This window comes from Peromyscus leucopus, chromosome 3 (assembly GCF_004664715.2).
Source record: "Peromyscus leucopus breed LL Stock chromosome 3, UCI_PerLeu_2.1, whole genome shotgun sequence".
Lineage (NCBI taxonomy): Eukaryota > Metazoa > Chordata > Mammalia > Rodentia > Cricetidae > Peromyscus > Peromyscus leucopus.
The window spans coordinates 26568206-26584662 of record NC_051065.1 but is presented as its reverse complement, the minus strand read 5'-3'; the positions used below and the strand labels follow the sequence as shown (position 1 = coordinate 26584662).

At 35.8% G+C, this 16457-nt stretch overlaps 1 protein-coding gene across 1 annotated transcript in view; it reads left to right on the top strand.

Annotated features, from left to right (window-relative positions):
• Znf804b (zinc finger protein 804B) overlaps positions 1 to 16457 on the top strand; it is a 524634-nt gene that overhangs the window by 404324 nt on the left and 103853 nt on the right. Inside the window, exon 2 of the mRNA XM_028862409.1 lies at positions 13870 to 14013. Coding sequence (XP_028718242.1) covers positions 13870 to 14013 — 144 coding nt within the window. The remainder of the gene's footprint in view (positions 1 to 13869; positions 14014 to 16457) is intronic.

Sequence of the window (16457 nt, the reverse complement as noted above, 5' to 3'; positions counted from 1 at the left end):
ACGTGTATCTGAACCATGATGGGGAAACCTGCAGAGATGACCAACCCAAACTAGAGGGAACTCTGAATGTTCACCGATTTTCATTATCAGACTTCCTCCCTTGGTGTTCAAGGCAAAGCCTCTTGGTATTTGCAGAAGCAGAAAATGAAAATGAATCCCTCCCTTTACTCAAGTTTTTGCTGCTAAACCCTGAGAAAGTTAATGCTTGTTTAAATATTTAATGACATAGTGTCTCTTGTCAATGAAAATTTTCTTCTTATATGATAGAAGAGATTTTTCTACTTAATTGGGTTTAAATGTTCCCTGAAGCTGGGGCAGAGTAGAGCTCTGCTGACAAATTAAACCACTAATAAGGATAAAGTTCCACCCAGAGTTAAAATTGAACATTTAACCTAATAGCAGCTACAATCAGGGTCTTCCATGGCTTTGTGGGTAGAAATAAATAATGCTGTAGAAAACAATTTTTAAAGATAACTTAAATTAACTTTGACTAATTCAATGTGAACTCAAACTGTACAAAACCTAAGAAACAAATAGCTAAAAATCCAAGAGAATTGTTCCGGGAAAATAGTCACATGGAGTACACAGAGGAAAAATAGGAAGAAAATTGTAATTATGACCTTAGTCACTGGTCAGAAATAATGACTATTTGCAATGAAAAAAACACAAAGACTCAAAATGGCAGGCCCTGAAAGGGCCGCAGTTTGTTTCTCATTAACACACAGCAGCTTCTGTAGTCACCTGGTTACCAAGTGGAGCTGTGCAACTCTCTGGAGTCCTTTATGTTGTCATCTTCAACCCCCAGTTCAAGAGTGCCCCAAGTGTTACTGCATAGGGTGGTTCTACTCTGAGCATGTTCTTAGTTTAAAATGGAACCACAGAAACTCCTCTTTAAACTGCCTCAGTACATAGCACCTGCACACACACACACACACACACACACACACACACACACACACACGACTATATTTGTTCCTATTACAAGTATTAGTAAGCTGGGCTACAGTGTGTGTGTGTGTGTGTGTGTGTGTGTGTGTGTGTGACATTTTACATCTGTGGATGTTTATCACACTCACTTGGAGGGCTACACCATTATTCCTGTCATTCATTGTGATAGAAATTAACTATTGCTAGTTTACAGCTAATCAGCCTGCTGACTGCAACTGATAAAAATTTTCTGCTTATTTTCCAAAATAAGCTAATATTTTCCAAAGCTCTTTAGAGTATTCGATTGGCCTTTTGGAATGTCTTTATCTCAAAGGAACTACTTCTTTTCATATGTTTCTCTAACTTTGACATGCTTTCTCAGCTTGATTTTAATATTTCAAGATTTGAGACCTACAGTGTCTGTACAGTGTACTTCTTTTTCAATTGTAGCCCTTCCCAGAGTTTGAAAGCAAATTACCTACTATAATGTAACTAGTTAGAAACCTGGAATAGTGAGCTTGAAATAGCAGTTCAGTGTCTTTGTGAGCAGAATCACTTTTTAAACCTCTCTGGTTACAGATCAGTGTACCCAGATAAAACAAGCTTATTATCACACACAACAGCATACATTCAGGACAACCATGTTTCTATGGGTGCTCACAAGCATCTGACCCACTTATCCTTAGAATGAAGGCTATCGGCTTCATGCTATTTGATTATATAACTGCAGGAATTTCCAAGCCTGCTTTGAGCATATGGGCAATATGGAGAAAGCTCTATTCCGACTAATATTAAAGTATATTAGAAGCCAAATGAATGTGAACTGCTTTATAATTATTGAGTCTTTTTTGAAGGAAATATGTTTGTAGTCAATTCCCAACCAAAGGTGAACCAGTGTCTAGGTCATTATCTCTGAAAGAGCATTTGTATAACTGTTCCAGCTTTTGAATTAATAAATGGTTTGTAACTGGTTTTGTCACTAGCAACTTTTTAGAAAAGTAGTTACCTGACATTTTTCATTGATTTCTCTTATGTTAGAAAATGAAATGTCAGAGACTATTAATTGCATTTTTACAGTAAGTAGCTGTATCAGGAGTAACAGCTAAATGAAATTGTTTCCTGTCTGATGCACAATGAACATATTCATTTAAATGTATTCAATTTAGATGAATGTAATATGTCTATATTCATTATAGTTCTACCTATCTGTGGGTTGAACTGATAGGGAGATAATTACTACCTCTACAAATGGTGCAGTATTTTCACCAGTCTGAAGCAAAAAACCCATTCCTTTATCATCTTCTATACACCCACACAATAAATACTTTCCAAAATCATAGCCTCAAATACAGAAATTTTCTCTTGAATTTCAGGTGGACTTAATGTTTGTAAATATAGTCTGTCAATAGTTCCCATTTTCTTTGAGGTTGCCCAGGGTCGTTCTTGCCATATGGAAGATGACGGAAGGGGAGTCTAATAAGACCCCCACACAGAGAAGCCCTTAATTATTCTGCTTTCCTACAGCTGTGCTGCAGTTGGCACATGACATGGATCAGATTATTTGCACACAGTAACTGCTTTTCCTTAAGTTTAATGAAGGAATAACTAATGAAGTGAGATTTATTTATACATCTTTTTCTAACTATAAGAGTATATTTTCAGAGTACCTCAGAATCCCTATAAATCTCTCCAACTCTTTCCTGTTCTGCAGAGTTGTGGATTTTGTTATTAATTGACAAATCCAGATTAATGTATTAATATGTTGATTGAAATGAAAAATGTATCCAATGGGCTCATGTATTTAAACATTTGGCGCCAGAGCACTGTTTGTGGAGATTTTAGAAGCTTTAGAATATAGCACCTTGCTTAAAAAAATACATCACTCGGGGAGGGCTTGGAGGATTTGTAGTCTCTGAACCTTCCCCTTGAGCCATAAGCCAAAGCAAATTCTTTGTTCCATGACTCACTTGGCCATGAAGTCTTTCATCATAGCAGCATAAAGTAACTAATAAAATTATTATTGGGATACGCAATCTTTTACATTTCTGTGTATACTTTATGTTGTAAAATTATATGGTTTTCTCCCCATCCTACATAATTCAAGATGTCCAAAAATCTTCCCTTTATCCTAGTCTATAACAAAACACATAGCAATCAAATACATTCACTCACTTATTCCTTACACTTTTTCTTTTTCTTTTTTTTACACTTTTTCATGTATGTATTCTTTATGGACATTTACCATTTCTGTTCTTTGTCTTCCCTGCCCAGGGATATTGTCCCATTTCACTGATGAAAGCTTGGATGTTCTCCATTAGAAACTAATAGGATTTGAATGTTGGTTAGCCAGTATCTATGAAAAATAATTTATTAACATGTGTTTTTATTGTTTTTTTGGTTGTTTATTATGCATAACAATCTACAACTTTAAAAACTTTTGCAATATTATATTTGTATAAGACCAGTAAGAAATATAGAAAGTTAAATACAGAAGAGGGAGAGTAAAATGACAATAAAGATAACTGAAAGAGTCATAAAGAATTACATGATTAACTACATAAAAATAAATATAAAAGATGTAAGTTTGTGTATACATCAACATTTGTGGTTAAATAAAAATTACCTATATGGGCTGACACACACACACACACACACACACACACACACACACATATGCACATACACACATAATTAAAGGTAAAGAGGCTATGAAGTTGAATAAGGGCAATAATAGGTATGAGGAAGGAGTTGGAGTAGGGATTGGAGAGGGGCAATGATGCAATTATATTATAATTTCTAAAAATAAAAAATTATAATAAAATATGGAAATTATATTATCTCTTTTGTTTTATAATTAGACAAACATGCATAATTTAGCAATGAATCAATAGCTACTGTTTTGATGTGTAGGAAATACACCTGGTATTTCCTCATTTCCTTTCAAAATATTTTTCTGTTAGAATTAGATATTAATTAATTTTAGAAAGGATGAAGTTGGTGGTCTTGAATTCTTACAAACATTTGATCTTATCGAAGTGAATGTACCTCTCAAAAATAAATGCCTGTTCACTTGTAGTTATTTGGGATGCTTTTCAAAATTAGCAGTTATATAAGTAAGCTTGAGATATTTAATTATTGCTTCATATACACAAATACAATAAACAGACTGGCATTTGACCAGCAACTCAGAAATTTGTCATTCTTCCCAAATTAGAATTGAACTGAATTGCTGCCAATGTAGGTTTCCCAGAAACAATTTCATATGTTTAATGTGATTGCATTCATTGTTTAATGTGAACATTTTAAATGAATCATTAATAAGAAGAGAAAAATCTCACTTCATAATCTTGGAATTGGTTGACATCATATCTTCCCAGGACAAAGACAGAGTTACAATTGTGATGGTATCTGATTTCAAATATGAAAAACTCTGATCATTACTCACAATTAACTACAAGTCAAAACATTAATTGCAGAGGTGAGAGAGGCCATGTAAGTCTAGAATCCACATCTCTATGTGTTACTCTTTGCTGGTTGTAACATTTTATGTCTGTGGAAATTTTTTAATAGACTCCCTAATCCTTCAGATCTTCATTTTAAAACTATTCTAAAAGTTCCACTTGTTTGCAATCACACCCACTTAGTTCCTCTAGCACTATTTCAGCAGTGTGCAACTCCATGGAAACTTATGTTGGCAGGGTAGCCTATGATATCTACAAATGCAATGGGAAATGCATCATTTATCCTTGTTGTCTATCTATGTATTGAGTTTCTTTTAAGTAAGAAACACTGTGTTAGACTCTATAAATACAAAGACCATTATTTTGTTTTTTTGTTTGTTTGTTTTGTTTTTTTGTTTCTTGAGACAGGGTTTCTCTGTGTAGCTTTGTGCCTTTCCTGGAACTCACTTGGTAGCCTAGGCTGGCCTTGAACTCACAGAGATCCGCCTGGCTCTGCCTCCCGAGTGCTGGATTAAAGGCGTGTGCCACCACTGACCAGTCAAGGGTATATGAGTAGCTACGCTCTCCTGCTAGAACCTCCAAACAAGCTCTCAAAGACCATTTAAGGAAAAAAACCACATGATCATCTCACTAGATGCAGAAAAGGCATTTGACCAAATCCAACACCCCTTCATGATAAAAGTCTTGAAGCGATCAAGAATACAGGGAACATACCTAAACATAATAAAGGCAATTTACAGCAAGCCAACAGCCAACATCAAATTAAATGGAGAGAACCTCAAAGCAATTCCACTAAAATCAGGAACAAGGCAAGGCTATCCACTCTCCCCATACTTATTCAATATAGCACTTGAAGTTCTAGCCAGAGCAATAAGACAACATAAGGAGATTAAGACCTGGAAAGAATAATACTCAACTTCATATGGAAAAACAAAAAACCCAGGATAGCCAAAAGAATCCTGTACAATAAAACAACCTCTGCAGGCATCACAATCCCTGACTTCAAGCTCTACTATAGAGCTACAGTAATAAAAACAGCTTGGTATTGGCATAAAAACCGAAATGTGAACCAATGGAATTGAATTGAAGACCCTGACATTAACCCACACACCTATGAACATATAATTTTTGACAAAGAAGCCAAAAGTGTACAATGGAAAAAAAGAAAGCATCTTCAACAAATGGTGCTGGCATAACTGGATATCAACGTGTAGAAGGCTGCAAAAAGATCCATATCTGTCACCGTGCACAAAACTTAAGTCCAAGTGGATCAAGGAACTCAACATAAATCCAGCTACTCTGAACCTGCTAGAAGAGAAAGTAGGAAGTAGTCTTGAACGCATTGGCATAGGAGATCACTTCCTAAATATAACACCAGTAGCACAGACACTGAGAGAAACAATCAATCAATGGGACCTCTTGAAACTGAGAAGCTTTTGTAGAGCAAAGGATACAGTCAACAAGGCAAAGCGACAGCCTACAGAATGGGAAAAGATCTTCACCAACCCCACATCTGACAGAGGACTGATATCCAGAATATATAAGGAACTCAAGAAATTAGACATCAAAATGCGCAACAGTCCAATTAAGAAATGGGCTTTAGAACTAAACAGAGAATTCTCAACAGAGGAAACTCAAATGGCTGAAAGACATTTAAGGAATTGCTCAACATCCCTAATCTTCAGGGAAATGCAAATCAAAACAACTCTGAGATACCACCTTACGCCTGTCAGAATGGCTAAGATCAAAAACTCTGAAGACACTTTATGCTGGAGAGGATGTGGAACTAGGGGAACTCTCCTCCACTGCTGGTGGGAATGCAAGCTTGTACAACCACTTTGGACATCAATATGGCACTTTCTTAGAAAATTGGGAATCAATCTCCCCCATGATCCAGCTATACCACTCCTGGGCATATACCTAAGAAATGCTCAATCATACCACAAGAGCACTTGCTCAGCTATGTTCATATCAGCATTGTTTGTAATAGCCAAAACCTGGAAACAACCTAGATGCCCTTCAACTGAAGAATGGATAAATAAATTGTGGCACATATACACAATGGAATACTACTCAGCAGAGAAAAACAATGACATCATGAGGTTTGCAGGCAAATGGATGGATCTAGAAAAAATCATCCTGAGTGAGGTAACCCAGACTCAGAAAGACAAATATGGTATGTACTCACTCATAGGAAGATGCTAGATGTGGAACAAGGATGACTGGACTGCTACTCACATCACCAGTGAGGCTACCTGGAAAACGGGACCCCAAAAAAAGACATGGAGAAATGGACGAGATCTACATGAACAGCCTGGACATGAGTGGGAGCAATGAATTGCGAGGGTCAAGGGAAAGAGAGCGGGAGATCCTAGCTGGATCAAGAAAAGAGAGGGCGAACAAGGAATAGGAGACCATGGTAAATGAAGACCACATGAGAAAAGGAAGAAGCAAAGAGCTCTAGAGGCCCACAGAAATCCACGGTGATACCCCCACAAAGGACTGCTGGTAGTGGTCGAGAGACAGCTGGGACTGACCTACTCTGGTGATGGGATGGCCAAACACCATAATGGTTGTGCCATAAACCCCATCCAAGGACTGAGGAATCTGGATGCAGACATCCACGGCTAGGCCCCGGGTGGAGCGCTGGGAGACCATTTTTTTTTTTTTTAATGAAAGAAGCACATCACAAGTTTAAGGAAATCAGTATTAATAATGCTAGTATAATTAAGCTGGTATAATGCTATTTTTACTCTGGGTGTGATTGGTAAATAGTCCAAAGACAGACAGACAGACACTAAAAATTAATTGATTGATTGATTGATTAATTAATTAATTAATAAAACAGAGCAAAAAAATCCCAACCTGTTGTCAGAGAGAGGGTGACTAACACCCAGCCTGAAGGTACAAATGAGTCACAAACGTACATGCTAGAAAGAGAAAATACTTTCCTCTTACCTCCACATAAGCATCCTCTGACACACAACCACACACATACACACATAGGCACACACACCAATAAAATATAAATGTTTTTAAAAACTGGGTGTTGTACTGCACTCATGTAATCCCTATACTTACACTAGGGAGGCAGAGAGATCATCTTGATTTTGTGACTAGTCTGGTTCATGTCGTGAGTTCTAGGCTAGCTCACAAACTGAGACCTTAAGTTAACAACAGTATAATAATCCAAAACCCACAGAAATATGAAATCTCTAATTGTATGCAAAACTATGTTTTCTAAAATATGCTAATGAGAGAAAGATAAAACTTTTCTTGTTTAGATTTCCATTAAATTTTTGCTTTGCCGACTTACAAGGGTGTAATTTTAATGTTTTTAAGAAAACATATCTTTAATTATACAAACATGTCAGACATGCACATAAACACACACACATGCACACATATAACACGTAAGTACACAGATATATTCACACACATACACATGCACACATACGTACACATATGCATATATATGCATGCATATTCACAAACTTGGGCCCACACATATATAGGTACATGCATAAACATGCACACATATGAAAACATGCACATACATACACACATATACATATAGACACATGCACACACATGTGCACACTGAATATCAACATAGAGAAAAAAGGAAATGGCACCTCACTGTAGTAGTACTCTTCCATTAAGAGAGCCAGCCCCCAAATAATGACATGGAGACTTATTATCAGTTATAAAAGCTTGGCCTTATGGTAGGCTTGTCCCACTAACTCTTATAGCTTAGATTAACTTGTTGTTATTAATCTGCATTCTACCACATGGCTTTTTGTCTTTCCTTTATTCTGTACATCTGACTCACTCCGTGTCTCACTGATGTCTCCTGCGTGCCTAAATTCTACCCCTCTGTCTTCCTATCTCTGTTCAGAAGTCCTGCCTAACTTCTCCTCCCTAGCTATTGGCCATTCAGTTAGTTGGGAACAAGCCTAAATTAAAGGTCAAGCTTTCAAAGCTAATAAGTCTCAGTGTCATTTTTGGGGAGCTGGCAATCCCACAAGAGAAAGCCTGACTACACTTCACTGAATTCTTAACTGTCAATTGCTATAGCAAAAGACAGATTAACAAGAGAAAGGAAAAAGCAGTTTGATGACATGCGCATTCTATATTATAGAGAGATAATCTAGATAATAAGTTTCTGGACTCCAGCTCCAGAAGTTTTCCTAGACTTTAGGTTTAAACATCACCTTCTTTGAAGTAAAGAAAATAAAGCTCAGGGAAGTTCTGATTAAGTACCAAAAAGCACCATGGATTTGGTACAGATTTTATCCCTTCCCTTTAACTAAGAGCCTCTAGCTGGAGAGATGGTGGGCCATGGGACAGCAGGCTGGGGATTCAGTAGACAAAGTACTTGCTCTTCAAACATGAGGACCTTGATTTAGATCACTAACCCTGATGCAATCCATGGCCAGTGCTGTGTGGGGCAGAGACAGGAGAGTCTCTGGAACTTGATGGCCAGCTTGGCCAGCTTTGGTAGGGGAGAGAACACCAGCCAGCTCCAAGTTCAGTGAGAGACGCTGTTTGAAGGGAACAACCTGCCAGTGATGGAGAAGGGCAACCCAAGTTGTCCAAGGGTCTCTGTACATGATTGCACGTGTGATGCACACACATCATGCTCCTCACCACACCCAAAGAGAGTTTCTAGTGGTTTAAAGCCACCCGTCTCCTCGGGGTATTGAAAAGTAGACATACTTACAAATGGAAATTCCTTTTATGAATATAAATTTCTCTTCGGAAAGGGTAACATTTGAGAGCTACTCCTCTGCCTGTGGTTTCTCAAATGACAAGTTATCCTCACTCTAAATTAGACACATTTTGATATTGTGTGTTTAGGTTGCGCTTTGTCATAGTCTGGAGTGGTGCTTCCTGACCCCATTCTGCACTAGTGTTGCACTGTACTAAGTACAAAAATTATAGCACTTTTCCTCACATCAATCTTTCTAACAACTTATTATTATTCCCTTAATTTCTTCTGAGAACTCTTTGGTACTTGAACTATTTTAAGGCACAGACTGACATTCAAGGTTCTCATTTTTCAAAAACTAAATTACTTTCTCTGTATGAAAAAAATGAAATAAATAATCATTGAAAGCATGTTTTCCATTAGTCAGTTTGTAACAAGCTACAAGAAGAAACAGAGGCCAAAAATTTTTATGAATCAGCAATATCTACTTATTTGCAACAGGAAGAGTATGCGTTTTGGGGACCAGTACAATGTAACAGAGTATTAGAATTCTTAAACAATGAATTGCATAATAATAAAAGCTCAAATGCAGGTTTTTATTCAATATGAATTGTATCCTCAAATCAATCAGGATGTAAAGTAAGCAATGAATTTGCTCTTTTTTCACTTTATAATCTAGGTCCATATTTATAACCAGTTGACTGGAGCTTTGGACATATGCGGCAGCTAGCTAATAACCAGGTCACTGCAGCAGCTGTGAGCACAGGCATTAATAGCTCTTAAGTCAGGCTGACTTGAGCATAATTCCAAGCTCTGCAACATAGTCTGGGTCAAAATATGTGCACCCTTCCTTCACATGCTTAATGAGACAATCATAAAACATAGTTTACTGCAAAAATTAAGCAAGATGAAAAGTATACAATATTTGTGCAATTTTGCACAATGCTAGTATGCAAGAGGCATTCCACAGTTTCATTGGGCAGTAATTATTGTGATAATTGTGAACACTGCAGTAATTTAATAGTAAATATTCAATCTTCTAATTAAATGCAGTACTTGGTTAGAATACCTGCCAGTTTACACACACATCTATTATACACATGACTATAAGATTCTTGGTACAAAAAGTATATATAATCTCTCCTTGCACCCACAATATTAATTATACATAGTAATTAATTATGCCGAATTATTACCAAGTCACAATATAGAATTTCCATTGGCATTTACTTAAATTTTTAAGTAACTTGTTAAGCAAGCTATCATGTTCACACTAATTGTCAATATTTTAAAGAATCATAGAGAATGATAAATAGGGAACTATAATTAGTATCATAATTGTTTCATGCTCTTCACTTTCAGAACTATCCTTCACTATAATCCATATGAACAATCTTAGTAACTGTAAATCGAGGGCTGATTTCCATCTTGTCTTCTTATTTTACTCATTTTTCTTTTTAAAATTTACAGATACTGATAACAGGTTGTTATTTTTACTACTTTTATATTTACTCTGAACCTTCCAATATATGTACAGATTGTATAATATCTTTAGAAATTAAATACCATCCTAATTTACCATCAGGGCTATTAGATCAATAAAATTACCTTATCATTAAATTTAAAAAAAAAAAAAAACACTAACTAGTACCTGCTTACTGAGTATTTAATAGAAAGAAGGAAAGACAGACTCAACCACTTTCTCCTTTTATCATCAATTATTCTAATTACAATAAACCAGAGAATCCTCTGGAAACAGGTGATTATCACTGTCCTAATTTATGTTTGTTTGTTTGTCTGTTTTATCAAGACGGGTTTTTCTGCATAGCTCAGGCTGTCCTAGAACTCACTCTATAGACCATGCTGACCTCCAACTAACAGATCTATGTGCCTCTGCCTTTCAAGTGCTGGGATTAAAGGTGTGTACCTCCACTGCCCAGCTATAATTTATGTTTTTACCTCATTGCATATAACTCCATCCTGATAGAGTGTAAACTGTATGAGACTATAAAACTTGTGAAAATGTAACACTTAAAAGTGTCCCTATAAGGAATTCTTAGATGTGAGAATACATAGTGATTGGCAGTGTGAAAAAATCGATAGATGAGTGAGTTTTTGGATGAGGATGAACCAGTAAAGATTATCTTCAGCTTTACTATTCATAATGCTCTGATTTGATACAAATCATATAACTGCTGAATGTCAGTGATGTACTTACTATATGACAGGTTTGATTTAAGTGATTCGTCTGGTCTGAGACTTTACCCACCGGCTTTCTGGTACATGTTGCTAAACTCAGCTCCATCTTGCTAGACAGTCTAATTTCATCCTTTCGAATAGGCCTGAGGCACACTGGGTAGATGAGCTGGTAGACCACAAGTCTCTTACAAAGCAACCTTTACTGCCTGTCTAGCTGTAAATTAAGTTTTCATTTTTGCAAATATTCTTAAGGTACACCTCTTGTTTCTATATTTTCCCCTTGTTATCTTTCTCATCATCTATCAATAATTCCTACCTCCTGCTTCAGATTCTTCATTTACAATGCCTGGGCTCCAAACTCCCATACTAGGTTTATATTTTTACCTCTGACTTTGCTGGACACACTTGTATATGAACTATATTTGTGTGTTTGGTTAATGTACTATGTAAACTCCCTTATCTACTTTTCCTCTCTTGACAAAATGACTCAAATATTGTCTTTAGGACGTTTTAATGGTGGAGAATGTAAGAGTCTATGCATCATTTCTTGGTATCTAAATAAAGCAAGGAATGTGATGTATAATTTGGTCCTGTCATATTGTCAGATGAAAGCATGCTCAATAAATGCCATGTGGTTTTAATTCTTTAAGATAGCCTTAAGTTATTAAACATGGAATCAAAATCCATGTGATATGATAATTAAATGAGTTTTATAAATAGGTTAAGAGGAAAATACTAGAATTAACTAGAGGAGTCTTGCTGCTGGCTAAGTTACCATCCTCTACACAGTCTAGACTAATATAAAATCCATATGTGCCATAGTTCAACCATTAATTCTGTTATTTCTTTCTCTGCTTCATGAGATTGATATAATTTTAAGCAATGGACCAATGTTAATGGCAAAGGCTGTTGTTCTAATGTCGTAATTACTATGAATATCCTAAAGTAATTCTTAGAAAGAGAAAAGAGGAAAAACAATGGTAATGACTGCATGAGAATAATGGTTTCCCTTGATGTTAAGCTTACTAATTCAAAAGGACTATCACTACTTCAAAGGCATCCTTCTGTGCCACTTATCACCACACCATCAGGCCATTATCCTGGTTCTTTGAACAACTGGGTTTTTGTACACAAGCCAGAGTCTGATTTTCTTGCTAGATACAGATTATTCAGTCGGCTTCTATCCTGTGTTAACTTTGAGTGTACTCCAATTCTTCTGTTCTCTGAGAAAGATAATCCAGGCATTTGGTTTATTCTTCCTATTTGTTAAGACTGCTCATGCCCTTATTTTGTGTGTTCATTGGATTTATCATTTTGATTAGATCTGAATCATGTGACTGTGGTGTTTACTAATAAGAGAGATAGCCGTAGACTGTTTAGTTGAAATCTCTTTACCATCTTCTTACTTGGTATGTGACATCTGTCAACACTAGATGATATATCTATAAAATAATTATGATCATTGTGGTCATCCATATTAACATGTAGATGACAGAATTTGAGAGCATTTTAAGTAAAGGCAGTAGACATAAATATATTTCTATTACTATTAATTTGTCCTAAACGTGTACCTGTTTCTAGGCCATACACTGCGTTGTTTAACAATGTAGGCACACACACTGAATTGATTAAATATTTTCTTGAATTTAGTGGAGCAATAAACAGGTAAAGATATGGCATGTTTGGTGATAGTCAAGAGACTGAAGCATAAATCTGATGATGGTAAATTAGAAAGGAAGCATTGCAATGTAGTGGGGTTGAATGTAAAGGGAAATAGCAAATTACTGTCATTTAATTCCAAGGGAGGATGGCATGGGTTGTCTAGTTCATATCTCTTTGCCATTTACTTATTTGGTTATGTGTGTGTTGTCTGTGAATATTGGATAATATATCTATAAAATGAATGAACATTGTATCCATCATTATTCACATGTAGGCAGTGAGATAATTTGAAAGCATTTTAAGTAGATAACTGATATAACCAAGACAATTATAGATGAAATATCATAAGACATAAAGACAATGGTTTTGTAACACATGAAATAATTTTAATAGTGGGATCTAACAGGTTCTGGAGCTTTAGAAGACATTGGGTTGAAATTAGTTTCAGACTGTATATCAATCAGGCTTTGGCTTTAGAGTGAGTAGAGATATCCCTGGGATATTCAGTGTAAGGAGTTGATTGGTTGGGGGAAGGTAGTATTTCATGGGACACAAAAATGTAATACATATATGAGAGAAAGAAATGTATGGTGGAGGTAAAGCAGAAATGGCCAGGGATGTGTTTGATACTAGGCAGAATTATACCTTGGAATGCATTACTAGAGAAGGATGAATATTATCCAGGCTGTAACAGCAGCCAGAGGACCACTTCTGGAGAGTCCCAGTGTTCACTGAAAAGTTAGCAAGGATGCTGCACTGAAAGCTACTCCCTTAAGGACATGAACTTTCAGTAGGTCTGAAACCTCAACATTTTATTTTAGTCAGATTAGATTAAATACTAGCTTGGTTAATATGAAATCTGCCTCCTATCAGAGAAAACTATAACTGACATTTTTGCCCTTTTTAAAGGATTTTGCAGAAAAAGAGAAGTCCACAGCAAAAGCTCTGGAAGACGCAAAAGCGAATTTTTACTGTGAATTATGTGACAAGCAGTATCACAAACACCAGGAGTTTGACAATCATATTAATTCTTACGACCATGCTCATAAGCAGGTAAGCCAAAGTGGGAAAAAATTCCTTCCTTCTCGATTTATAACTTCAGGGCAGAACTGCAAGGATTCAGCCTTATTTATTATCATCTAAGATTCTGAGGTGAGATCATTTTATGTTCATTTTCTGTTCAAATGTTAGGCATTGTCATTTTTTTTAGAAGTACCATAAAGTCAGAAGTGAATTAAGAGATGGCCTTAGAGTAGTGAGTTATGTAATATATATAATGATATACAATGATATACATGTATGTACAATGATATACATATAATGATATACATATAATTGTATATCATTATATGTATACATATAATGTATAATATAATTGTACATATGATGTACATATATATAATGGTATAGAGGTGTATATATGAAATACATATATGAAGCCAGGAACCAGTAAAGCAGTGTCACATTCAAAGTCACCTAAGTAGTTAATGGCAGAACTAAAGTATTTGATTAGTACACAGACAGAATACATGGCAGAATTGATGTAATCCCTCCTGATGTTTGTTTTGTTCTTCTCCTTCAAATATTCCAAGGTGTATTTGGAAATACTGGGTCTGAGAATGCATCAATAAAATAAAATTATTATTCAATGAATGAGCCATTTCAAATAAAAATTTTAAAAACTCAAACCATATATAGTCAATAAGAAAGGGAAGTATATATTTTTCAGTTCATTTTCTTTATAGGTCCCATAAGTTGTTCTCGTTAGATTTTTTCCCTTGCTGGCTAAGGTATGGAGATATTGATGACTTAGGAACTATGATTGCCATATTCCTGTGGCAAGGAAAGAAAATTCCTACGGCCAAATGATTATTAATAAGAGTTATAGTGTCAAATGGAGCTGACACATTGTAATCTCTGGGTAAATTTTGTGTAAATGAGATGAAATCTTTTCTATCATTTATGGGATAAATGCTACATATGTTTCCTTGTGAAATACAATGCTGGTCATGATAGAGCTTCAGTCTTGATGCACAGGATGTACATATATGATTGTATTTACCTGACATAGGCAAGGTAGGTGGCATGACTATTTCAGGGTTTTAATGTTCAGCTCTTGTGTGTATTATTAGCACCTTGGAATCTGTTGATAATAATGATTAGTGGAATCTCCTCCAGTGGTCTAATTTGATAACTCTGATATAGGTCACTGGATCTTGTGGTTGAAAGCATAAAATTTTCAAACATGTATATAGCAAATCACGTCCTATTGAATTTCCACAATATACTTTCTTGTTTCATTTATACTGCCATACCACCCTTGCTCCATTTTGTTATAGAAGTTTGAAGAAAACTTCAAATAGTATGTAGGATTATCTCAAAACATTTCAACATGCAAATGATTTTTTAAAGATATATCGTTATCATTGTTAAAATATCACTGAATTATTTTGTTTTGCAAATTGTCTCATAAATTGTAAATTCAGGTAGTTTAAAATCAGTATACCAAAGTATCTACTTTTCACATGATATAATGTGATTTAAATTATATTTAAAATCTATCATTCTTTTGCTATTCATTTAACATTTACTCTTTATAATCCATTTCCCACATTTGAGATTTTTTTTTCCTAGCGCTGTGTTTTCTCATTTTTGTTAGTCTTCTGTGTTTCCATAAAACTGGTTGTTCTAGTTATCATAGTAAGCTGATCAAATTCAAATTTCTATTTTACTTTTGAGGGAATATGCCAGGGGAAATAGCAAATGCTTCCATGAAGACACAGGTGATATCTGGGCACTTGTCTTCATAGAACATAACATTATAGTAAGTGGGCCCAGGTAATAACAGTTTGATCCAGGAATGAGTTCCATAACCATTGGTTGTGGTGGTATTCTAATTGTACTGAAATGTGATTTTGATTGTATGTTAATAAATAAAGTTGCCTGGGGGTCAGAGCTATTAGAGCCATAGCAAGAGTGTGGCAGTGGTGTCACATGCCTTTAATCCCAGCACTTGGTAGAAGAGCAAGGTAGATCTCTGTGTGTTCAAGGATACAGCCAGCATTGGAGACATATGCCTTTAAGACCTGAGGGGCTGTACATACAGACAGTGATGAGGCAGTCACGTGTTTGGGTTTACAACCAATGAGAAGGCAGAACAAAAGACTATGAAAAAGACATACACACAGGAAATAGGTCTCTTTCGGAGAGCTAGGACCACCACAGGAGGAAGAGTGAGATTTTAGCTCTGAGCTATGACCTCTTGGCTTTCTCTTTTACATTGGTTCTGTGTTTCTTATTTAATAAGACGGTTGGTTACATCTACAATTGATGGTCATTTGTTCACATCAGTTACTCCATTTGACATTGAAAGTGATGATGCAAATAATCTCTCATCCTTTCCTCCTTAATGGAATGAAAGGTGTAAGTTGAGATAAAATTCTATAAGCATTGCACTCTAAGAGATTTTATACAGACAGTCTTCAGGCTACATATTA